The sequence below is a fragment of the Lampris incognitus genome, chromosome 3, assembly GCF_029633865.1.
Source record: "Lampris incognitus isolate fLamInc1 chromosome 3, fLamInc1.hap2, whole genome shotgun sequence".
NCBI lineage: Eukaryota > Metazoa > Chordata > Actinopteri > Lampriformes > Lampridae > Lampris > Lampris incognitus.
In genome coordinates, this window is record NC_079213.1 from 103,444,534 (window position 1) to 103,471,008 (window position 26,475).

At 44.8% G+C, this 26,475-nt stretch overlaps 1 protein-coding gene across 1 annotated transcript in view; it reads right to left on the reverse strand.

Annotated features, from left to right (window-relative positions):
• pex5la (peroxisomal biogenesis factor 5-like a) overlaps nt 1-26,475 on the reverse strand; it is a 113,665-nt gene that overhangs the window by 39,369 nt on the left and 47,821 nt on the right. Inside the window, exons 4-7 of the mRNA XM_056276543.1 lie at nt 25,930-26,053; nt 24,241-24,334; nt 23,913-23,942; nt 16,547-16,642 (exon numbers count right to left, since the gene is read on the reverse strand). Coding sequence (XP_056132518.1) covers nt 16,547-16,642; nt 23,913-23,942; nt 24,241-24,334; nt 25,930-26,053 — 344 coding nt within the window. The remainder of the gene's footprint in view (nt 1-16,546; nt 16,643-23,912; nt 23,943-24,240; nt 24,335-25,929; nt 26,054-26,475) is intronic.

The window sequence follows — 26,475 nt, forward strand, 5'->3', positions numbered from 1 at the left end:
CATTTGATATAAAATATTCATTAAATTTACAGAAAATGTGTTATATCGTGGTATGTATTGTTATCGTGATATGAGATTTCAGTCATATCCCACAGCCCTACTACCTATGTACATTAACTGAATGAGCGTTTGGTGGGGGTGCTACACTTAACCCACTTAATCCAACTCAGGTTTGTGGAAGGATGGAGTGAAACAGGTCAGAAGGACCAAACTCACACCAGCGTTCACACCTTTTCGCAATTTTATTGTCTTCAGTTGAACTATCTTTTGACTTTAGAAAGACCAGCTCCCACCATACCCCTCTGACCATCAATGGTACGGACGTGAAAAGAGTCGGCAGTGTTAAGGTCCTGGGAGTTCGCATCACAGAGGACCTCTCCTGGTCCTCACATGTCACTGTGCTTTCCAAGAAGGCCTGGCAGCGTCTTCACTACCTGCGGCGTCTGAAGAAGGCGAGTCCCCCCCCCCATCCCCCATCCTCATCACATTCTACAGAGGCACCATAGAGAGCATTCTGATCAGCTGTATCACTGTCCGGCATGGGAACTGCAAGGCCTCTGACCGCAAAGCGCTACAGCAGATAGTGAGGACAGCTGGAAAGATCATAGGAACTGCTCTCCCATCCATCCAGGCCATCTATGATGCACAGTGCACCCAGAAGGCTCTCAGCATCGTGAAGGACCCCACCCACCCTTCCAACATCCACTTCACCCTCCTACCCTCTGGCAGGAGGTACCGGAGCATCCGTGCTGCCTCCACCAGACTATGCAACAGTTTCGTTCCTCAGGCTGTGAGGTTCCTCAACAGCCTGAACACTTAGACCTCCCACAAAATGACTTTTTGACTTTCTTACTCACTGTCTGTGTCAGGTGTGCTTGTGATGTTTAGGTCTGTGAACGTAATTCTTGTTTTTAATGCAGTTTTTGTTTTTAATATTTATTGTGTTATTTGTTTTTATGTGGCACTGAAGTCCTTGTGAAACGTAATTTCATTCCCTTGTATGTACGAGACACGCATATAAGGGAATGACAAGTAAAAGCAGTCTAAGTCTACTTTGTATGTTTTTGAACTGTGGGAGGAAGCCCCAGCAAACATGGGGAGAACATGCAACTCTCCCTCTGAAGAATAAACCCAGGCCCATCTTTCTTGCTGTAAAGAGACAGGGAGAACCACTAGGTTATATCCTTAAAATGGTTTATGTGGATCTTTATCAAAGCATTACTTGAAGCTTCAGGGGTTGAGAAGATGTTAAAGCTCTTGAATTGCAGATTTAAAAATACTGTATATGGAATTATGGAAATGAAGTTGCATTCTAATCTAAATTCAGAAAACCCCTTTTTACAAACAGTCAGTTTTCCCTCTCCTGCTGAGCTGAGTCGTGTGTATGTATGTGTGTGTGTGTGTGTGTGTGAGAGAGAAGGCCAACATTAAAATGCAATTTTCAGCAATGATCATTTTCTGTAATACATTTGGAGCTTCCGCCTGCAACTGGGCCATAATGGAAACCATTTATGACAAATTGTGACCGTGGACATGGCTTGTGCATGTGCGCCCAATTTGCAGGATGATTGCGATTTAAAATGAAAAACCAACCACGAATACACATATGCAGGGTTTTTATAAACCTGACAAAAATACCATGTATACACGTTTCCCCTTTTGTACAAACATGGGAATCTAATTGTAAGTATAGACAAAGTTTTATGCATCTGGCCCCTGTCGTGGGTAGACGGAGGGTAATTTACATCCAGCCCACGCACCAACAATTAGTTTTTTTCTGTCATAAAGTCAGGACCTCCTGCCGGCTACTGTGATGTGGGAGTGTCCCACAGGTGGAAGCAATATAATGAAAAAGAATATAAGAGAGAAATGGGGGCAAGTGTAGGAAGATGGAGACAGAAATGTGATGACTAACCAGCTGGGTGGGGTTGATTTGATTTCACATTTGGAACAGCAGCAGTTCATCGTGTATGTAGCACTACTTACTGTGTTTAGTCAAAGACTAAGGCCAGATGATTGGTGCATGTTTGACAGGAACGTTTGAGTGGAATAGCGAGGATGCAAGGAGTAGAGGTGGCGAAGGCGTATGAGTTTAAATACTTGGGGTCAACTGTCCAAAGTAACGGGGAGTGCAGAAAAGAGGTGAAGAAGAGAGTGCAGGCAGGGTGGAATGGGTGGAGAAGAGGGTCAGGAGAGTGATTTGTGACAGAAGGGTACCAGCAAGAGTTAAAGGGAAGGTCTACAAGATGGTTGTGAGACCAGCTATGTTATATGGTTTGGAGAGAGTGGCACTGACAAAAAGACAGGAGGTGGAGCTGGAGGTGGCAGAGTTGAAGAGGCTAAGATTTTCATTGGGAGTGACAAAGAAGGACAGGATTAGGATTAGGAGCGATTATATTAGAGAGACAGCTCAGGTTGGACGTTTTTGAGACAAAGCAAGAGAGGCAAGATTGAGATGGTTTGGACATGTGTGGAAGAGAGATGCTGGGTATGTTGGGAGAAGGATGCTGAATATGGAGCTGCCAGGGAAGAGGAAAAGAAGAAGGCCAAAGAGGAGGTTTATGGATGTGGTGAGAGAGGACATGCAGGTGGCTGGTGTGACAGAGGAAGGTGCAGAAGACGGGAAGAAATGGAAACGGATGATCCACTGTGGCGACCCCTGACGGGAGCAGCCAAAAGTAGTAGTAGTAGTTTGTCTTTGTAAACCAAATCTAAGAACTCAATTTTTCAGATAGGAGCCAATGAAACTTGAGATCTATAAAATCAGGATGAGATTGCCTTGTTGGCATGCACTTTGCCTTGCCAACTGCATCAAACATGTATTATAATAAAACACAGTATATAGTGAATGATATCCACCCAGTCATTTCTGTGAAAACACCCCACTATGGAGCAACAGGCAAAGTGTAAACCGGCTTTTAAATAGTGGAGACATCAACAAATTCTCCCCTTATAGTTCTGGTTATGACTAATTAAATTGTCTGTGTATTGTGTCAACAACCAGATTTCAATTAAACAACACATGGGCATGCAACTATATTCTATTTTGCATTTAAACAGGCTCAGACCTGCCTGGCGTTTTCTAATTGAAATTACAACATGTCTGAGAAAAACAGGAATGCAGCCATGTTTCATTCAGCGACATTTCCCCTGGCAAAGGTCACATCAGAACTGCTTAAACTAATGGAGAATGTTGAGAAGAACAGTACATTAGACCTGCCATTATGCAAATGTATCCCAAAGCATGTCGACATCAGCTAATGTCAACCAGCCGTGATGTTGGTGTGCACGTTGTAATTCCACAGCATTTCTCTCTGTGAATGCGTGTAGCAATTAGAGGAGCCATGAAAGGAGACACTGTAACTTTGCACAACCAGGAGGGGGGGCTGTGGACTTCATGTCAAACTACCTGCTGGCAAATTGGAAATGGAGCCAATACTGATGTGGCCTGGCCATGCTGATGAATTTACAAGGAATTCATTCATTCAGTCTTGGAATTCATTCAGATCCATCCATCCATCCATTATCCAAACTGCTTATGCTGCTCTCAGGGTCGCGGGAATGCTGGAGCCTATCCCAGCAATGAAATGCATATTGGTGGCTCTGACTACAATCTTATTGCGCCTATTTGTGTTAAAATCCAGGTGTAAACTGACAACAGATGCAGGGAAGAGGGCAGCACAGTGGCGCAGTGGTTAGCGTGGTTGCTTCACAGCAAGAAGGTCCTGGGTTCGAACCCCGGGGTAGTCAAACCCTGGGGGGGGGTATCTTGGGTTGTCTTCTTTGTGGAGTTTGCATGTTCTCCCCATGTCTGCGTGGGTGCTCCAGTTTCTTCCCACAGTCCAAAGACATGCAGGTGAGGTGAATCGGCTGTACTAAATTGTCCCTGTGTGGGTGTGGGTGTGGGTGTGGGCCCTGTGATGGCATGGCAGCTTGTCGAGGGTGTCTCCCCGCCTGCTGACTGCTGGGATAGGCTCCAGCATCCCCGCGACCCTGAGAGCAGTATAAGCGGTTTGGATAATGCATGGATGGATGGATGCAGTGAAGATGAATTGCAATTCAGTTTTTTGAAGGGGGATATTTTCCTGCTTTTTTGACAAACTGGCACTGGTATAACTACTCTATGTCTTCGTGACTTTTTTCTGACGAAGCTTGTTTGGTCTCACCAAAACCCATTTTATTTCCAATGCTTCACATCCACCTTTAATCAAACGGGCTATTTGAGGGTCATTAAAATAATACTGACATTATGAATGAGCTGCTACTCAGATTGGCTGTCATTATTGCTGCTCCCCCTTGGCAGAAACAGCGATTACCCAGTCAAGAGTCTACCTTGCTCTCAGGACTGGCAGCCTGATGCAAAGTCTGGTTTGATTGTTCCCTGTGTGACATCACTCCGAGGGACAATTCTGATTGGCTTGTTCAAATAATATTTTGTCCCATAATAAGCTGCTGAAAAAAGAGACGTCATTTAAGTGCTGTGAAATCATGAAAATGATGACAGCATAATCTGGTTTCCCAGAATCTTTAAACCACCAAGGGAGATGGTTTGAGGTGCATTGTTGCTGCACATTTGCTGGGTGTATGTGGAGCTGTTCTCAAGGCCGCATACATCATCTTCTCTGTTTCTCAAAACATTACGTCCCTGGCAGCGTATGAAGCACAGCATGCAGTATAGGGGTGGAAATCTTTCAGAATCTCAGGATTTGATATGTTTTCGATTCTTGGGATCGTGATTACATTCAGAATCGATTTTCGATTCAAAAGGATTTCCGATTCAAAATCGATTCTCGATTCGGTACATAGGGGTGTTAATTTCAGGATCTACTTCAGTCCGCTGTGCGCTAAGAAAGGCAGTGAGGCAAATTATGGCACAAAAGCAGACTAAAGTGTGTATAAGATTATGTAGTTTTTATGTTTGAAAAAGTTTTATCAATTGATTGCAATTACGTGAACACACAAAGGTAAACCTAACCTTTTTCAGTGAAAAAAATGACGCGGCGGCAGGGTCCGAAATGAGCTTTTTGGCTTACCGGCCAAGGGGACTGGTAGATGAAAAAAATCTACCAGCCAAGTATAATTGTACTGGCCAAAATAATTGGTAGCCTTTTTTGTGCCATACAAACGTTTTCAGTACATATCAATGAGAGAATAAGGTATTGTGTTGAATAAGAGCTTTTTAATAATGTGCAGATTTGAAGCAAAAATATTTTTATGTAAAATTAGTCAACGGTTAAATGATAAAATGTTACAAGTATGATTTCATGTTGTATTTGCAGTATTATTGTAGCTACTCGAGTGCTCCACATGCCCGTCCCTAGTCCCAGACTACTTCTCACTCTACAGCAGCCACTCTCTTTGCACCGTCCATGAAGTCTGGCCTCCTGCTCCTGACAGAGTCTTGGTGCCACAGATTAACAGCGCTGGTTGGGTCATACTCCCTGATCTCAGGAGATGACAGCTGCACCATCAGTAGATCAGAGAGTGTGACAGATTTGAGGTTGTTTTTTTTTTAAATAATTTTTATTTCTTATTTTTCCCCTTTTCTCCTCCCAATTTAGTGGCCAATCGGTCCCTATTTTAGTTCAGACATCCACCCCTCGTACTGCATGCGTTCGCCAACTGCATCTCTCCAGCCGGCAGTCTCGAAGGAGACGCCTCGCCACTTTCATGACAAGGCGACTCCAGGCCGAACCACTGCTTTTTCTGACACACCCAGAGACGCATTCATGTGACGAACACAAGCCGACTCCGCCGCCCTCCCGAAGACAGCGTTGTCAATTATTGCTGCTTCATCGACTCCGGCCATAGTCGGATCTGACGAGACCGGGGCGCGAATCCCGGTCCCCAGTGGGCAACTGCATCGACACAAAGCCGATGCTTAGACCGCTACACCACCGCGGACACGCCAATCAGTTTTAACCTGTTTCATGGTGTTACGGCCACGAGTGTGTCCGTGTAGGTATAGTTGTTTTTTTGTTGCCTCCTGTATCTAACCTCACTCTGGCTCTACGTTCAGGTATCTGCCAGATGCTCCTCATCACCTAATCCACCGGTCAACGATTTATCCAATTTTCATCAGCTGTGCAGTCTCCCATTTAATCCCCCACATGTCTTTAGTTCACCGGCCAGCTAATTTAGTTTGTGTGATGTAGCTACTTTGTGTTTGTAATGTCTGGCTTGTTTTCAGTTGTTTGTTTGCATGAGTTATGTTTAGCGTTTAGTTGTTTAGCTCTTTTGGGCAAGGGGATCAAGGTAAGATGCCCATGAGCAAACACCCCATCACGTAGCTTACCTCTGTTAGACACAGGAGGTTAGCAGCGGTTGCCACTTTTTGTCTTTAGGTTTGGTGCTTTTCAGCACTGTCAAGGGTGGGTTACTTTTGTTAGTAGTTTATTGTTTTGGCAACCGTTCGGTTCCCTTGTCCTGTCATGGTGTTAATAAATATTTATATTTTATTATATTTAAACGTTTGTCTCACTGGTCTCATGTTCCCTGATCTTTTCTACCTTCATTATCTTGTTACCGATGACAAATGAGTTGCTACGGTTTTTGGCATCCTGGCGACAGACAGAGCAACTCATTATCACGGCCTGTGCATTATAGTTCCTTTATCATCATACCGCAACTTTTCACTAAACTTTATTTTTTTCGGTTGGTGGTGATGGTGGCTTCTTCCTCCTCTTTGGGGCATGGTTGTCTTTTTGATGGTGGTTTTGCGCCTTCTAAATATCGCCACATAACTGGTGTTGCTTGCTAGCATTAGTTAAAAGAATAGAGTGGGCCAGTACCGAGTTTGACAGGGGCTGGTGTCATTGTTCCTCTCGAGTGTGCGTAATGTTACCCGCCAGTAGCGTCTAGCAACATTCTAATGCACTTTGATTGGTCCATTTCTGTTATTGCTGTTGCTATGTTATCGTTCTCATGCACTTTGGTTGGTTAATTTCTGTCATTGTTGTTGCTATTTTATTGCTGTTGCTAAGGGCAGAGAGAGCGAGAGAGATGGGGGGGGGGATTAAGTGGTTGGATTTCACTTTTTTTGTTACTCGCCATTTGGCGAGTAGGCTTCTGAGATTTACTCGCCAATCACAAAATCTACTCGCCTTTGGCGGGTGGCGAGTGTTAATTTCAGACCCTGCGCGGTGGTATGTCGTACTTTTGCTCAGTTGTCTGATCATAAATCTAAAGCCTTCATTGTTGATTACGTTGTAGGGGCACAGGTCTTTTGAAATGAAACAGGCGATGGATCTAGTTTTTTTTTTTTTTTGCCCTTTCAGAATTGGCTGGGAGTTTGGTAAAGTAGTGCAGTGTGAGTTGGTTGTTTGTTAATGTTTCAGAAGGTCATTGTTCCACTTCTTTCAATTCTGGGTGATGGCGTATGATGTGAGACCTAACATTTGTAGTGTTCCCAAAATACTCAACTTTTGTTCTGTAAATCTTGCATGTTGAATGAGTCATGTCAAGCTTCTTCTTCCCCGGGAGATTGTGAAATCCCAAATGCGCACAAACGCTTGCCTTCAATGATGACGGGACTGGCTGAATTTATTGTCGCTCCATTTTTAGAAAGGCTACCAAGAGCTAACATTAGCAGCGACTGAAGAGCCACCGTCATGTTTTCCGGAAGCCGGTGTAACAGCCCAAGATATACCCCCTGGCCAGACTATACCCGGTGTTAAAGTGGGCTAGCCTGTTTTATACCCCGGGTCTAGTATTATGGACTAGTCCAGTTTATACCCCGGGGTATTATTTAGGCTAGGCTATTTCATACCCCCCTAGACCAGATTATACCCTCCACACTAATACCCAGGGTTAAAGTCGGCTAGCTTGTTTTATACCCCGGGTATATTCTGGGCTAGTCATACAACAGATTAAAGGAACTCTGCCACTGACTTTTCGCTCTTGTCTGGGATAGCTGCAGCTTCAGAACACTTGGAGAAATGGTAAGTTATGACGACGATGTACTTGTTACCACTTGTAGTTTCTTGAAGAGGGCCGCTAATGTCAATCCCAACCAGACTCCAGATCTTGGCAGGTACAGGAATGGGGTTGAGTGACAGGGCTTCTTTGCTGACTTTGGGATGACTGATGAAACACTTCGGACATTCTTGTACATCATTCTTCATGCCTCTCCAGTAAGTGGCTTTGCTGTTTGATGAAACTGAGACTTTGCATTCATGTGCTTGGCAGGGTCCAGGTCATAGATATGCTGAGGATACTTTTGGACAGAGCTGGTGTACAAGTTCAAAATCTGGTTGTACAGGCTATCGTCCATGATGGATTTTTGTTTGGGAAAAAAAAGAAGAAAATTGATAATACACATGTAGGCACCCAAAACTTCACACTTACCCTTGTCCTTCCTTCCGTCTTTATTTTCTTCCTTGTTTGTTATTCCTACAAAAACATATTTTGTCATTGTAATTATTCAATTACACGTATAACAGTTACTGGGGCAAATTGTCCCATGGCCATTCCTATCTATAGTTATTAAAAACATAAAATTAAAGTAGCCACTGTAGCGCACTCATGCAACTGCACCTGGTGGCGCAGTTGCATGAGTATTGAGGTGCTTCACTTATCGGGGCATCACATTGCTCAGCTTGCTGAAATTACTGCATGCCCTGGAAAAGAGGCTCCGACCGATTGTCGAACCTCGGATCCAGGAGGAACAATGTGGATTCCGTCCTGGCCATGGAACAATGGACCAGCTGTTTACCCTTGCGGAAGTGCTGAGGGGGGCATGGGAGTTTGACCAGCCAGTCTACATGTGTTTTGTGGACTTGGAGAAGGCTTATGACCGTGTACCCCGGGGTACCCTTGTGGGGGGTACTCCGGGAGTATGGGGTACTGGGGCAGTTGCTACAAGCCATCCGGTCCTTGTATAACCAAAGTGAGAGCTGTGTCCGCATTCTTGGCACAAAGTCAAACACGTTTTCGGTGGGCGTCGGACTCCGTCAAGGTTGTCCCTTGTCTCCGATTCTGTTTGTGATATTCATGGACAGGCTCTCAAGGCGCAGCCAAGGTGAGGAGTGTGTCCATTTTGGGAACCTCAGAATTGCATGCTCTTTGCAGCTGATGTGGTTTTGTTAGCTTCATCAGAATGCAATCACTAGTGCGCACTGGGGCAGTTTGCAGCTGAGTGTGGGATGAGAGTCAGCTCCTCCAAGTCTGAGGCCATGGTTCTCTACTGGAAAATGGTGGATTGCTCCCTCCGGGTTGGGGATGAGTTGTTGCCTCAAGTGAAGGATTTCAAGTATCTTGGGGTCTTCTTCACGAGTGAGGGTAGGATGGAGCAGGAGATTGACAGGCGGATTGGTGCAGCATCAGCAGTAATGTGGATGTTGTACCAGACCATTGTGGTGAAGAAGGAGCTGAGCCGGAAGGCAAAGCTCTAAATTTACCAGTCAATCTTCGTTCCAACCCTCAACTATGGTCATGAGCTTTGGGTAGTGAACAAAAGGGTGAGATTGCAGATACAAGTGGCTGAAATTTGTTTCCTCAATAGGGTGTCTGGGCTCAGCCTTAGCGATGGGGTGAGGAGCTCGGATATCCGGAGGGAGCTCGGCGTTGAGCTGCTGCTCCTTTGTGTCAAAAGGAGCCAGTTGAGATGGTTCAGGCATTTGATTAGGATGCCTCCTGGGCGCCTTCCTTTGGAGGTTTACCAGGCACGGCCAACTGGGAGGAAACCCGGGGTAGACCCAGAACTCACTGGAGGGACTACATGTCCAATCTGGCCTGGGAACACCTTGGGATCCCCCAGGAGGAGCTGGAGGGTGTTGCTGGGGAGAGGGAAGTCTGGAGTGCCCTACTTAGCTTGCTGCCACCGTGACCCGACCCCAGAGAAGCGGCTGATGAATGAATGAATGAATATTCAGAACCGTAGAAGATAAGAATCGCGATTCTTATGTGAATCGACCCCCCCACCCCACCCCTAATGCAGTACCTCCACCATTCTGCGTTAGCCTACATCCAGCAACAAGAACTTTCATATCCTGAAAGCTGAGAGACTCTTTCAAAGATGCAGTTTCCAGGGTAGATATTAAACATGAAGTCAATCAACCACACCTGGACAAAGTGTAGATACAAGTTGCATCGAATATCAAGGGGCCTTACTGACTCTGAGAAGGTTTTTAATCAATATTTACAACACTAAAGCAAGCGGTTTCATTGCCTCTCGTTCTCTTTTACTCCTGTTTCAGCAGCTCTGATGAAGTGTAACATGAAATGAAATGTGTTTCGTTTTCCTTCTGCCTGCCACTAAATGAACAGTTGGAAGAGTCATTAGTTTATCTCGTGAATACATTATGGAAAATATAAATGAGCATGACATCACTTCTCAAGGTAATACTTTGGCTGCTGGAGTCCCCCAAGTGTGGAACTCAATGATTCCTATTTTTCCTGTGGAAAAATCCAATTAGTGCTTCTTATTTAGCTGAACTGAGGTAATACATACACTGCGGTGAAAAGAAATGTTCATCCACACCACAAGGAGGGTAATTTTATAAAAGCTTGATGACTCATGCTGGTTCTGCTGGAACAAATCTGACACCCTGACTAAAATACGATGGTACAATACAGTCCTAGTTTTTATTGTGTACTTAAAAGCCAGATATTTGAGCCTATTTCTCAATACAGTAAAGTTGTGTTCATTAGGATTCACAGAGAAATACAGTCTTAATAAAAGCTTGGTAAGCAAAGACAACAATACCGGAATATGGGAGTAAAAAGCCCACTTCACTTGTTTACATCTTTGGCTCCGGCATAGATGGTGACACACACGACCTTCCCTGTAGGTGGACCACGAGTCTTTCAATCAAAGAACATTTCATTATGAAATCCCTTAAGAAGATTTTCAACATGAAGGGATGTATAAAGGATTGGAGACCTATACTGTTTTGCAGCTTCCGGCAAACATCAAACACACTATTTCAGGCATGTAAATTGACTTTTTTTTTATTAATATTATTTTTAGCTCACTTTTCTCAGCATTGAATTGAATTCCAGCTTCGAAAAGACCGCTGGTATCCGGTAAATTAATTCAGTACCACTATGCCAAAGCTACACTATCAAAACAGGCTTTGTGTATTTGTTTTGCATCATTTATTTATGTAAAATGTACACTCTCTTTCAATGATTAAATCTCCAGTGTGTCTAGACTGAGCTGTACGCTAGAGAATATCACTATCGCCTTTTGCTAGCAGAATAATTTCATCATGGCACACTGAGTGATGGGAACTGTGCCTGGGTCAGCGCTTTAGGACTGATCTGGTTATCTGTCTTTTGTCCAAGTTGTGTGTGCGGAAGTGCTGATACCTCAGTGGAAACAAAGCAAGCAAATAGGGGTGATTTCTCCGCTTTGCCTCGGGGATTCCATTACAAAACCTCTCATTATTTTCCAGTGACACGGAGTAGCCTCCAAACAGGTTCAGCTCATCTCCAGAGTGAGGGAAGCCGTCGCCTTTTAATGTTAATGAGCCACCGGCTGTCCAGGAGAAGTCCTTGGTCAGCGAGACAGACAAATAGGGGCTTAGAGTCCTGATAATGTCACTGGGGCAGAGAGGGGAAAACCATGTACAGGTAAATATTACATAGATGTCTGGCCAAGTGATAGAGAGTTCATCCTGGCAATGCATCTGGCCTGCACATAAAGGGGGCAAAAGGAGCCCAGCCACTTTGTGTGCGTGTGTAAATTTATGTCCAGCAAAGTCATCATTTACTAAAACAAAGCAAAATGGACACGTCTTCGCAAATTCAATTGCTTAAATCCGTGCAAGTATCTTTATTGGAGCGAGGCTTTTGGTCAGCAGAGCCTTCATCAGGGCAAGCATCCTACACAGTGAAATGGGTACAGATATAACAGTTAGTGTAATAAGCTGTATAGACTGTAGCTGTGTGGTAGCACTCTTACTATCATGGGAAGTATAGTTCTCCGTTTGTAGTCCTTCCTACTAGGGCTGTGCGATATGACCATAATCTCACATCATGATATAGGTCATTCATATCACGATCACGATATAGCACTCCCCCCATTACCCCACGCTTCCAAGGCATCCTGGTCACTGCTGCACCCCCTCTACTGATCCAGGGAGGGCTGCAGACTACCACATGTCTCCTCTGATACATGTGGAGTCGCCAGACACTTCCTTCCACCTGACAGTGAGGAGTCTCACCAGAGGGACGTAGCATGTGGGAGGATCACGCTATTCCCCCAGTTCCCCCTCCCCCCCGAACAGGCGCCCCGACTGACCAGAGGAGGCGTTAGTGCAGCGACCAGTACACATACCCACATCCGGCTTCCCACCCGCAGACATGGCCAATTGTGTCTGTAGGGACGCCCGACCAAGCCGGAGGTAACGCGGGGATTGGAACCGGCAATCCGCGTGTTCGTAGGTAACCGAATAGACCACCTGGACGCCTTTGCAGTAGCACTCTTACGGGGGGGGGGTGTGGAAAGTGTAGTTCTCAGTTTGTAGTCCTTCTTATGGTTCAGATTGGTGCACACACACACACACACACACACACACACACACACACACACACAAAGTACATTAACTGGTCAAGTACCTAAATCATATGCAAAATGTGAACATTGAACAAACTAAGAGAAAACAATGGTGAATAATGAATAAACATTTGTTGCTTTGATGCTATGTAGTATTACCCCTACCCGCCCACCCATCCTCGTAAAATGGTACAGGTTATGTATACTGGTGCAGCATGTGCTCATTGAGTGAAGCAGGGTTTTTTTTAGCAGGGGAAGGGGCTTTCATTGGACTATTTAAGGGGCCTAGTCATGACTTCATTCAGGCCAGGTTCATATCATTTTATATCATATAGTTTTAGTTGTGAGATAACGTGCAAACTCCCTCTAAAACTGTTGCTCAGCCTCGAGATGGACTGAATTGCTCATTTTGAATGAGCCGTCTTTAACACCTGACCGTTTCCCAGTGCAATCAGAATTACATGCCCTGCTCAAAGGCACAAAAGCAGAGGCTGTTGAGCGACACGGGAGCGTTACTAATTCATTTACTCCATCCAGGGTTTTCCATGCTAGTCTAGTTGTCCAAACCTGTCCGACTTCTGTCACTTTTTGTTCTCAACCGTCTGCGATTTCACTCCAATCCAACGTCTCCCATCAGACCAGCGCCCCCTGGGAGGAGAGGGTGAAGGTGTTCACTCACCTTCTGCTGTTCTAAAAGCACAAAAGACCCAGCAGTTGCCCTGATCTTTGTCTTCATTGGTGCTGTGAAGTCACCATCTGTACCTAGCAGCCAAGGCACTTCTTCCCAGAGTGAAAATTAACTCTGGAGCATTTGTGTCGGAGCTTTATTTGATAAGAGCGGCAGGCCGTCATTAGCCCGGAGCCGCCGCCGCTGCCCCTGTATGACTTAAACAGTCACGAGTTTGCTCAGAAGATGTCTCGTTATCACTCTTTTTAAATTAAGGTTAAGCTCCCTCTCTCTGTCTCTCTCTGGCAATTGCCAGTTAGTCCTCCCCTTTAAATATCGTTTTATGTGAAATGAATAAATTCCAGAGCTACTCATCTGCTTAATTTTTTTTTTTGCAAAACAACTGAAAGTTAAGGGCTTAATTCCTTTCCTTGCCTCATTTGGTGGGGTCCTTTTTTTTTAAAAGTTTTCTCAAATTTGGCAGTTTCTGTTAATTGAATAGGATAGGCGGCCACCACACTCTGCCGAAGTGGTGTTCTTCCCGGGCCTGCCGAGCCACCTCCTCCCCTCATTTCTTCATAAGTATGGAGGCACACGCACGGCTGCGTGGAGGGAAATTATCTGTGATTCTGGGCCTTGATATTGGCAGCTTGGAGCCAAAATGGCTGACCGTTTGCATGGAAACGGGGCTCTCTGTGGAGCGCAGGGACCAAGCACTCAGGCCGCTCGATCAGAGCTTTTGAGATAGTGTTGCCGATCGATGCTGCATTTGTCCCGGAGCATCTCAGAGTCTCATCACTTATCAGAATTACCTGCCCGCTGTACGCTAACTGGTTTGGGACCTTATGGCTTGGTGTTTCATATAAATGTCACACCCTCGCTTGTTTTTTTTTTTAGGAAGTGATCTCCGGGTTGTAAGTACCGCCTCACTGTGGCGGCTGCTCTCACTTTTTTTTTCAATAACATATTCCTGTCTCCGATACATTATTTATTGACTGGTGCACATTATTTATTGGCCATTATAGGCTCCCATATCACGTATCTCCTCTGCTATTGTAAAGTCGTCATACAATCTCTTGTATACATTACGCCCATCTTGTATAATTTACTGACACTTAATACTCGCATCAATGTCATATAGTACATAGAATTCCTAAAAATGTATATACGGTGTGTGTGTGTGTGTGTGTGTGTTGTCTGTATTTTGAAGTAAATTTCGCATTAATTCTAGGAATTATATAATGAATTATAGATTTTGCATATACATACAAAATCTATAATTTTATATTAAAATCAACAATCTATAAAGAAGAAGGCGACACAAAATCTGTAATTCTGTGTTATGATGAGGCTCATGAACAGCAAATCCAAGTCATATTCTTATGTATGCTCATATATTATTATTCTTATGTGAAATAAAAGACCTGGCAAATAAAACACATAATTTTTCTGACTGTAATGTGCAGTGTGCGGCGTCATGCCGTGTTGCGTGTCTTGTGTAAATGAAGTAACTCCAGAGTCCAGGGTTAACTCCTCTGAGATGTCCTCTGAACGATGGAGTGACTTTTTACTTTCATTACAAAACCTAACTTGCTGGCTATCTCTCCGGTCGTTAATCCTCGGTGGCATAGATTCACGCCTTTTGTAGAAACCTCCGCCGCGCTCTTCGGTGATTTATAACATCATCCATAAAAAAAAATATGGAAAAAAAAATCTTTCCGGCTGAAAGAAAGCTAACAAAGGTGCTGCAGCTTACTGGAGGCAAGACAAACACAGCCGTCGGCATGTGGGCAGCAATCCTCCCATTCCATACATCAATGCATCAAACAGGACAATGTAGAAAGACGCCTAAAGGAGGAAGGTAATCTGCACGCTTTCAGCTTCGAACAAAAGCCTTCAGCATCCAGAGATGGAGGAGGTTTTAGATGACATCCTCCATGTCATTACGGTAAAACCTGAAAGGCATATTTCACAATTTTTCACTTGCTAATCGGGGCGACCACCACAGCAGATACGATGCATAACCCCGACGATGTATGGAGCCTTATCTAATGACCGGCCCGGAGACACCTGATATGACTGCTCGCTGAATGCCTGACCTATTTGCCTCCTCACTGTTGGGAGGGGGGCTTCTTTTTTTTTTTTTTTTTAAATCCAGGTCAGACACTGGATTTCTTACTTGTCAGTCAGTACCGTTGAGCTGCAGATGTCGTAGAACTCATTCAATACAGATCTAAAAGAAAGGTGTGTCGGTCCGACAGAGATAAAACTCAAGGCAGAAGTTGGTGTTATAATGGTGACTATCAAGCTTCTAAGCTGAGCTGTCAGCTAGGATACCTCGTGTCCCCCTTTTTCTCCCTAATTGTACTTGGCCAATTACCCCACTCTTCGGAGCCGTCCTGGTCGCTGCTCCACCCCCTGTGCTGATCCGGGGAGGGCTGCAGACTACCACATGCCTCCTCCCATACATGTGGAGTCACCAGCCGCTTCTTTTCGCCTGACAGTGAGGAGTTTCGCCAGGGGGACGTAGCGCGTGAGAGTATCACGCTGTTCCCCCCCCAATTCCCACTCCCCCCCCCGAACAGGCGCCCCGAATGACCAGAGGAGGCGCTAGTGCAGCGACCAGGGCACATACCCACATCCGGCTTCCCACCCGCAGACACGGCCAGTTGTGTCTGTAAGGACGTCCGACCAAGCTGGAGGTAACATGGGGATTCGAACCAGTGATTCCCGTGTTGGTAGGCAACGGAATAGACCGCCACGCTACCCGGGCGCCCCCACTTAGCAGATTTTGCAAGGGAGTGAATCTGACTGAACTCGATTCCCCCAGTCATTATGATCAAGTAATATTGCTGAGTGACATAGCCATTATGAAGATATTATGACATGTGATATTCACACATTCTGTTGTTCTTTTCTTCCCGCAAAACAAATGATTCAAAGTGTCTGTTTGGCGCAATGAGATTTGTTGAATTATTCAATACAAATGTTTGCTGCAGATAATATATTGAATACCTCATTAAGACAGGGAACCACACTAGAAATATGCAGAAAGGACCCAGTTTTTCTAATATAATACTTTATATTACTTGCTAGCATTGTTCACTTAGGTCTAACAGTGTTTTACTTGGTTATTTAATGATGGCTTTTAATTTAAAGGGTTAAAAAAAAAACCATTCGCGGCCTCTTTAAACTGAGTGTAAGTCGACCCTGAGGCCCCAACAAGGACAGCACTTTTCTGCTGACGGGTAACCCGAGAAAAAGATCCCCCGTGGTGTTAAATAATAAGAAAGTGTGAAGTGCTTGAAAGTATAGTGTGAGGGTAGCTGTCAGCAGACCGGTGACACGGAGAGTAGTGTGTCGAGTAGCTTCCTGCTTACCTCAACAGCGGCCTTGGCACGCTCAAACTCTTCCTCCAGAGAGTGATTCCTGGACAGCAGGGCACTCCCCCACCTCTGCTCCTTAGTTAGACGGCCCTGTCGCACACACACACACACACACACATTCAGATACAAACCCATCATCCGTCCACAGTTCATAACATATACACATGCATGGAGGAGGTGACAGGGCAGGAATGTGCAAAATGCATAGTAAGCACCCCCCCACGCGTTCCCCGCAGATGCAAAAACGCATATAATATATAATGTATACAACAACACACATGCAGCGTTTCTCTCTCTCTCACACAGACACACACACACATATACATTAGCATGGGCACGTACACACGGTAAACCATAAACGCCCAATCACACGAACCCACACACAGAGAATACATTTGATACAAACGCATACGCAAAGCACACATACGCAGGCAGATGTTCACATTCACATGCATACAAACAAACAACCCACGCAACCAAACCATACGAACCAACGCACACACACGATTTACATAATAATGTGTATACACACACACACACACACACACACACACACACAAGCAGCCAGAGGGAGAGAAAGACAGAACGTGTTGATATGCTAGGAGCCATCCCACCCCTAACTGTATGGTCTAACATTGCATGCCCTTTGACCTCTAGCCATGCAGTATCTTGTACTGAAACACAGGGACGGTCTCTCCATTACAAACTGGGCTAAATGACTCTGGCTTGATGTGAAAGTGACATATACATATATACAGCCAGCCATCCATCCATTCATCCATCCATCCATGCATCCATCCATACATCAGCAACTACACAATTAGGTAAATTATTTTCAGGCAGGGGTTCAGATAACCTTTTCACGCATGGATGTGGTGTATTGACTTGCTATAGATAGCAGAAACTGTAGCCCAGGGCTAAGCAATCTGTCACAATGGCAGTGAAATTGAATCGGGTTTCATTGGGGGGGGGGGGTTAATTCGTAACCTTGGGTTTGCTGTAGTTGGTGGTGTGCCTGTCATAATTGGGTGACTAAGCTCTTCTGCTAACCTGGTGTCAGCCCAGCTATTAGATGTAATATTACATTCCCTGCGTTCTAGGGCTGGGCAATTAATTGAATTTTATTCTTAATTTTAATTTTGGCATCCCAACGATTATGAAAACAAGATAATTGAGATAAAACGATAACTGTGCTGGCGGCACAGTGGTGCAGTGCTTAGCACGATTGCCTCACAGCAAGAAGGTCCTGGGTTCAAGCCTCGGGGGTAGTCCAACCTTGGGGGTCATCCTCTGTGTGGCGTTTGTATGTTCTCCCCGTGTCTGCGTGGGTTTTCTCCGGGTGCTCCGGTTTCCTCCCACAGTCCAAAGACATGTAGGTCAGGTGAATCGGCCGTACTAAAAAAATTGTTCCTACGGGTGAATATGTGTGTGTGTGTGTGTGTGTGTGTGTGTGTGTGTGTGTGTGTGTGTGTCAGCCCTGTGTGATGGTCTGGCGGTCTGTCCAGGGTGTCTCCCCGCCTGCTGCCCAATGACTGCTGGGATAGGCTCCAGCATCCCTGCGACCCTGGGAGCAGGATAAGCGGTTCGGATAATGGATGGATGGATTATTGTGCTGCACTCCGTTTCACGATGATACTCTCGTTGGGTCTTGTATTATAAATCCAGCGCACCCCTTTCCTTTACAGCGGTGCACCCTCGCCCCTCCCTAAAAGCCCAAAGTGACAAGTCAGCCCGGCTGCGGCATGTTTAGTTTAGCTGGAGCCAAGATGAGGGAAAGAGAGCCTTCGGTCAACAAGAAAGGTAAAACCAATTCAGCTGTTTGGAAACACTTTGGTTTCAAGGATGCCGACGAGGAACCACAACAAATACCGTGCAAGATTAGTTACATGGTGGTGTCGCACCACAAGACTATATGGCCAGTTTTACGAATCATCTGAAGCTCAGTCACAAAGGGGTCTATGACCAAACAATAAAGGAGCAAATAACAGAAAAAAGTAAAGCCCCCTCGACTTCTTCCACCACAACTGAGTCATCGATTGAGGACTCTCTTTATAATGCAGCCGCCCACCCAGCCAGCTCTCAGACATGAGGAAATACCAGATGCCCTCACATTCTTCCTAGCAGAAGACATTCGCGCTGTCAGCAACCAGGGATTCAAGAAACACATTATTTAAATCTATATCTATATACACTACCGTTCAAAAGTTTGGGATCACCCAAACAATTTTGTGTTTTCCATGAAAAGTCACACTTATTCACCACCATATGTTGGGAAATGAATAGAAAATAGAGTCAAGACATTGACAAGGTTAGAAATAATGATTTGTATTTGAAATAAGATTTTTTTACATCAAACTTTGCTTTCGTCAAAGAATCCTCCATTTGCAGCAATTACAGCATTGCAGACCTTTGGCATTCTAGCTGTTAATTTGTTGAGGTAATCTGGAGAAATTGCACCCCACGCTTCCAGAAGCAGCTCCCACAAGTTGGATTGGTTGGATGGGCACTTCTTTGAGCAGATTGAGTTTCTGGAGCATCACATTTGTGGGGTCAATTAAACGCTCAAAATGGCCAGAAAAAGAGAACTTTCATCTGAAACTCGACAGTCTATTCTTGTTCTTAGAAATGAAGGCTATTCCATGCGAGAAATTGCTAAGAAATTGAAGATTTCCTACACCGGTGTGTACTACTCCCTTCAGAGGACAGCACAAACAGGCTCTAACCAGAGTAGAAAAAGAAGTGGGAGGCCGCGTTGCACAACTGAGCAAGAAGATAAGTACATTAGAGTCTCTAGTTTGAGAAACAGACGCCTCACAGGTCCCCAACTGGCATCTTCATTAAATAGTACCTGTTAGAGCAGGGGTCGGGAACCTTTTTGACTGGGAGAGCCATAAAAGCCAAATATTTCTAAATATATTTCATTGAGAGCCATATAGTATTTTTAATGTATAATAAATTAAATATGTCTTACTTTTAATGCGACTTCTGGTGCTGCATGGTTTTGCTGATGGCCTTGTAGTCTGGTTCATACGTGGTGAGGTTGAGCTTCATGCAGGCGTTGAGGCTTCCATCAGTTAAACGTGAGCGTAGGTTGGTCTTAATGTTCCTCATATGCGAGAAAGACTGTTCACATGCATATGTAGAGCCAAACATGGTCAATACGGCAATACTCACACGCTGCATTGTGTGGTATGTCACAGGAAGCTCGTTCCAAGTTTTAAGAATCAGCTGGTCTTCAGGTTGAAGATTTTTAATTTCTGTCCACTTGTGTTCCCTCGCCAGCTCTGCTCGCTGTCGCGCAAGACTTTCCAACTCTCCATTAAGTGACTTGAACTTACTCATCCACATGTCTGATGCCTTCAGGTCAGCAACTTCCAGCTCAAAGTCTCCGATAGAGACCCCGGGGATGCATGTCAGGTCGATTTTGTCCACTGCACACTCATGTGGATGAGTGATGAACTTGAAAAGACCAGTGCGCGCACGAAATTCTCCAAAACGTGCTTTGAATGACTGCAGGAGATTGAACGTAAAGCCAGCTAGCTGCTGGAGATCCAGATGTTGAGTGGAGTCACTTGCTAAGCATGCATCTCTAAATTGTTGCAGTCTTTCAAAGTGCAGAAGACGACCTGTTTCAATGTCCCTGAGAAAGACTTCCAGCTTGCTTTCAAATGCAAACACTGCTTGTTGAAGGGATGAGATTGTATTTCCAATACCTTGCATTTTCACATTGAGCTGGTTCAGATGGCCAGCTATGTCCACGAGATAGTGAAACTGCAGGAGCCAGTCAGTGTTGTCTAGCTCAGGATGCTTGACGCCTTTCATTTCAAGAAAAGTCCGGATTTCACTCAGGCAAGCTGCAAAACGGCTGAGCACCTTCCCCCTTGACAACCAACGCACGTTGCTGTGTAAAAGCAGACCGGGATAATGATTCCCAACTTCTTCTAACAGAGCTTTAAACTGGCGATCATTTAAAGCTCGGGCAACAATAAAGTTGACCACTCGAATGACCAGTGACATCACCTCACCAAGCTCCTGGCCACACGTCTGAGCGCAAAGCGCCTCCTGGTGCAGGATGCAATGAAAACTTTGGATGGCTCTCTTTTCATGTTCACGGAGAAGCGCTACAAATCCTTTGTTCTTCCCCAACATACAGGGTGCACCATCAGTACAGACAGAAATAAGTTTATCCATCGGTAGTTTTTTTTCTTTAGCAAACTCCATGAAAGACGTGAATAAATCCTCTCCTCTTGTTGTCCCTTTCATTGGCAAAACAGCCAAGCTTTCCTCACGCAGTGTGTCACCTGCAGCATACCTGGCAATGATACTGCACTGAGATAGATGGCTAACGTCTGTTGACTCATCTAACGCGAGAGAAAAGTATGTCCCGGCGTTTATGTCCTTAATTTGTGTTTCCTCGACTTGATTTGCCATCATGATGCTACGATCGTGCACAGTTCTTGCTGACAGGGGCATGTCTTTTATTCGTTTGATTATCTTGTCTTTATTTGGGAAGTCATCAAACAGTTCATTGGCCACATCAAGCATGAATGTTTTGGCATACTCGCCATCTGTGAATGACTTTCCATTCCTTACTATTGCCAAAGCCCCCGCAAAGCTAGCGGAATTCCCGTCACCTTGCTTGGTCCACACACGTAGTTGCTGCTGACTCGTCTGCACTCTCCGCTGTAGCTCCTCGCATGCCCTTTTCCTGCTGTCCCCCGCTGGAGATTTCCATGCAAATGAAGCATGGTGCGTATCGAAGTGCCGCTTTATATTTGACCGTTTCATCGAAGCAATTTTATCATTGCATATTAGACATACCGCAGATCCTGCTCTCTCCACAAATGCAGATTCCTCTGTCCACGCAGCCTGGAATGCACGGTAATCATCGTCTTTTTTTCTTTTCGCCATCTTTTCCGTTACAAGGGTTGAAGCGGATAAACTAGTTGGCTATCTGATCAAATTGATTTCTTCACTTTACAATGACCCGGACATGCTTGCGAGCCATTGGTTCCCGACCCGACCCACGGGTGACCCGTGAAATTTATCTTCAAAACTAATTTCTGTTTACTTTAAAATGACACAGTATTATTAAGAAATATCACAAGTATTTTAAAATCAGTTCCAAACTGATTTTTTTTTTTTTTTTAATTTCAACTCAAAATTGTCTGGGAGCCATATGCCGTCACCGGAAGAGCCATATATGGCTCGCGAGCCATAGGTTCCCGACCGCTGTGTTAGAGCCTGTTTGTGCTGTCCTCTGAAGGGAGTAGTACACACCGGTGTAGGAAATCTTCAATTTCTTAGCAATTTCTCGCATGGAATAGCCTTCATTTCTAAGAACAAGAATAGACTGTCGAGTTTCAGATGAAAGTTCTCTTTTTCTGGCCATTTTGAGCGTTTAATTGACCCCACAAATGTGATGCTCCAGAAACTCAATCTGCTCAAAGAAGTGCCCATCCAACCAATCCAACTTGTGGGAGCTGCTTCTGGAAGCGTGGGGTGCAATTTCTCCAGATTACCTCAACAAATTAACAGCTAGAATGCCAAAGGTCTGCAATGCTGTAATTGCTGCAAATGGAGGATTCTTTGACGAAAGCAAAGTTTGATGTAAAAAAAATCTTATTTCAAATACAAATCATTATTTCTAACCTTGTCAATGTCTTGACTCTATTTTCTATTCATTTCACAACATATGGTGGTGAATAAGTGTGACTTTTCATGGAAAACACAAAATTGTTTGGGTGATCCCAAACTTTTGAACGGTAGTGTATATTTATATGTTATTTTATTTCTCAATTTTTACATTACTTTTTTGTTTTTTCATTTGAATTATATTTAAAGTTCAAGAAAATCCACTGTTGAAAAGACGAGGGTTTTTTTTCCAAGTTCAGTAAATCCATGATGTTTCCAAAGTCTGTAAACGTTAAATAATCGTGATCTCAAAAATCCCCCCCCCCCTTTTCTCCCCAATTGTATCTGGCCAGTTTTCCCACACTTTTGAGCTGTCCCGGTCGCTGCTCCACCCCCTCTGCCGATCCGGGGAGGGCTGCAGACTACCACATGCCTCCTCCGATACATCTGGTCGCCGCTCCTTTTCACCTGACAGTGGGGAGTTTCACCAGGGGGGCGTAGCACGTGGGAAGATAACGCTATTCTCCCAGTCCCCCCCCCCCGAGCAGGCACCCCGACCGACCAGAGGAGGCGCTAGTGCAGCGACCAGGACACATACCCACATCCGGCTTCCCACCCGCAGACATGACCAATCGTGTCTGTAGGGATGCCCGACCAAGCCGGAGGCAACACAGGGATTTGAACCTGCGGTCCTCGTGTTGGTAGACAACGGAATAGACCGCCACGCTACCTGGACGCCATGTTTTGATCTCGATAGTGACCAAAGTAATGGTGATTATAATTAATGTCATAATCGAGCAGCCCTACTGTGTTCACCATGGACCACGGGAAAGACCCTTTTCATTCTAGGTATAACTGAAATAGGCTCATCTCCATATGTGACTCAAAGAAGTGGTGCTCCCTGCATTAAACCCCTGAACTGCAGGTCTTTCTCATATTAACATGGAGTGTGGAAAACGTCATTCCCAACCTCCAGATGTCCAATCATGTGTCACATGAAGGAGCTGTTACTATACGCAGTAGAGGTGTTAAACTGTGCAGAAAATCTTAAAACGAGGCTTTTTGGTTTCTGTGTGTGTGTGTGTGTGTGTGTGTGTGTGTGTGTGTGTGTGACATTGTCTCCCTCTCTGAATGTGCCTGCCAAAAAGAAATCTGAAGCCACTGTTAACAGCGTCACTGTCAGAACACTACTATGAATCCCTTGAGTAAAACAAATTTACTGTTTGTTTGCCAATAAACCCCCAACAGCCAACACACACACACACACTCTGTCCTCCTAGCACAGCTATCTTTAATCCCAAATCTATAATTTATCAGCGTTATTGTTGGAAATGTGATGGATGTTTAGCTAGCTCAGTGAGATCAGCCGTAATAGTACTGAGTAAGGCCGCTGAATAATTCACCGGCCATTAATCTAATAATGGTGTTTTGGAAATAAGGCCTCTAAAGAAGACCTGCACAACCGTCAGTCAACTCAGGAGGAAAGAAGCTTGACATTTGGACCTCGAAGCACCACAAAGGAACAGTTTCAAAAGCCAGTCTCGGGATCTCCTTAAGGGTGCCTCCTTGGCCTAATGATGGTAACCACATTCATGACCTCTGTTTTGCGGGTCTTTTTTTTTTTTTACAGCTTTTGGTCAATTATGACTGTGTGGTGATGCTGGTTTCCCGGTGCAAATGTATAGGTCTTTCATTATTGTATGAAAGGATGCATAGGGAGGCTTACATGTCTTCCACTAATATACTGCCTGTTGAGCTGAAATGGAAGAACGTGACTTGTTAGAAACACAACGGCGGGTTAACAGGATCACACAACAGGATTCCTATGCGAGCTCAAATATCTGGTTTTGACAGGGTGGCATGCATCGGCATATAAATGTTGGAGGCACACTTTGGAGCTGTTAAATTTCCCCCATGAAATTCCCGTCTATCAAAAATAATCTGCATCACAACGCTGGAAGTTTGTCACATTACAAGTATGGTGCATTGTAAAGTGCAAGCAGCACACAGTAAAGATGAGCGCCTCAGGGATGCTCACAGACATGAAGGCTTACTTGAGATGCGAGGGTAAACTCTGACTCGGCTTTGGTATTTGCTTCCGGGGTGTTCTTGTTTGATGGTTCGGATTGGGTTTTGCAGTCTATCGACCTAGCAAAGACAAGAGAAGAGAGAAGACGAGTGCGGAATAAAGGATTAACGGTCAAATTGAAAGGAACAGTGCTTACAGTGATATCGTCTGTGGAGTATCTTATCTAGGCCTGTCAGTGGTCTGTAAGAACACATATTCCACCCATCCATCCATTATCCGAACCGCTTATCCTGCGCTCAGGGTCGTCGGGGTGCTGGGGTCTATCCCAGCAGTCATTGGGTGGCAGGTGGGGAGACACCCTCGACAGTCCGCCAGGCCATCACACAGGGCCAACATACACACACACACATTCACACCTAGGGACAATTTAGTACGGCCGATTCACCTGACCTACATGTCTTTGGACCGTGGGAGGAAACCGGAGCCCCGAAGGAAACCCACAGGAGGAGGCAGACACGGAGAGAACATGCAAACTCCACACAGAGGACCACCCGGGTGGACCCCCAAGGTTGGACAACCCCAGGGCTCGAACCCAGGACCTTCTTGCTTTGAGGCGACCGCGCTAACCACTGCAACACTGTGCCGCACACACATTCCTTCCCTTGGAAATCACCTGCACATATCTCTGCCTTAGCAGTCATTTTAAAGGTTTCCACCCTTTTGATCATTTTAAATAGCACCTCACAACATACCAAGACACATTAAAAGGTTTTGAGGGATGTCCTTAAAGAGACCTTTTCAGCATTTGACAAAAAAGGGTAAGTCATGATGTCTTATTACGCTTACATTTTGATGTGTGGGTGGGTAATAAATTGTTTTCTGTAATGGCCTATAGTTTTCCATTTAGACTTCAGTGAGTTATGCCAGAGCGAATTATGTTTGCCGTGTAAGAATTTATTTAAAAGGAATTTGACTCGGTGGCTTAAATCACATTAAGTCCAAAAAGGCAATTATACACGTACAATAAAAGTAGGCAAGCAGAATATAAATAACATGAAATAGGAAATTAGAAAATAGCAAGTCTTATCAGCCTACCAAGGCAAATTTGCAATTTGTGATAATGGTCCATACAAATAAAATTGACTTGACTTATCTTTTTAATATCTGCCGTTTTTGATTATAGCCAGACTAACACGTTATGAAAAGAAGCCAATACAGGCAGTGTTGTCCGTGAGTGAAGCTATAATGATACTCGCTCTAAAAAGTTGAGACATTGATTTAATAATTTTCCGGTTTCTATACTTGATTTGGTGGAGGTATTCATCCGTTACACCCATGAAACACGTTTCTAGGGCCATTTCATTATCTGAAGACCCGGTCATTTCCTACCTCGGAGGAGGATAAATACAACTGAAAGAAAAGAGATTTACATAATTTTGTACCCAAATATTGTATGTTGGCCCTGTGATGGCCTGGCAGCCTGTCCAGGGTGTCTCACCGCCTGCCGCCCAATCACTGCTGGGATAGGCTCCAGCATCCCCACGACCCTGAGAGCAGGATAAGCGGTTTGGATAATGGATGGATATTGTATTTTTGCCTTTTTCCCGGCCGCCATTGTGAGTAGGAATTTGTCCTTAATGACTTGCATGGTTAAACAAAGTTAGATAAAAATAAACATTTACACATGCAGCTGTCTCTTGGAGATGATACGTACCAAAGAAATTCATTGGAGGAATTTTTGGAGGAGCGCCGTCTCTCCGTCTTCCACTTTCTGCTCCCATTTCTGTCAGGGTTCGGGTTGAGCTCCTCCCATTTATCCAGGGGAGAGCCGATGTTGACTGGAGACAACAGGGAACGTTTCCAAAATTAAAATGCATGAAGAAGACAAATGTAACATTCCTGCTTGCCTGAAGCATAATAGTACTCGAAAATATTGGCAGGGGGCACGGAATTGTACCGAATTGGGGGGGGGGGCACAACCAAAGACAGCAGCCGGGGCGGCTGAACGTTTTTGTGGCTGTTTGATGGCGCTACCCCGTGAGACTATTTTGATTTGTAGTTGTTGTTCTCCCTGCTGACGGATAGGGCACCACTATTCAGGCAGAATTTACAACATCGCACTTTTAACTTGCAGCAGAATAAAAACAATCCTTTATCCTAACCTCTCGATTTACCTCTAAAGTCACTTCCAAATTCAGTCTTATAAGCAGTACAGTACGATAATAACGTAAGATACGGTAACTTAATTGTCCCTGAAGGG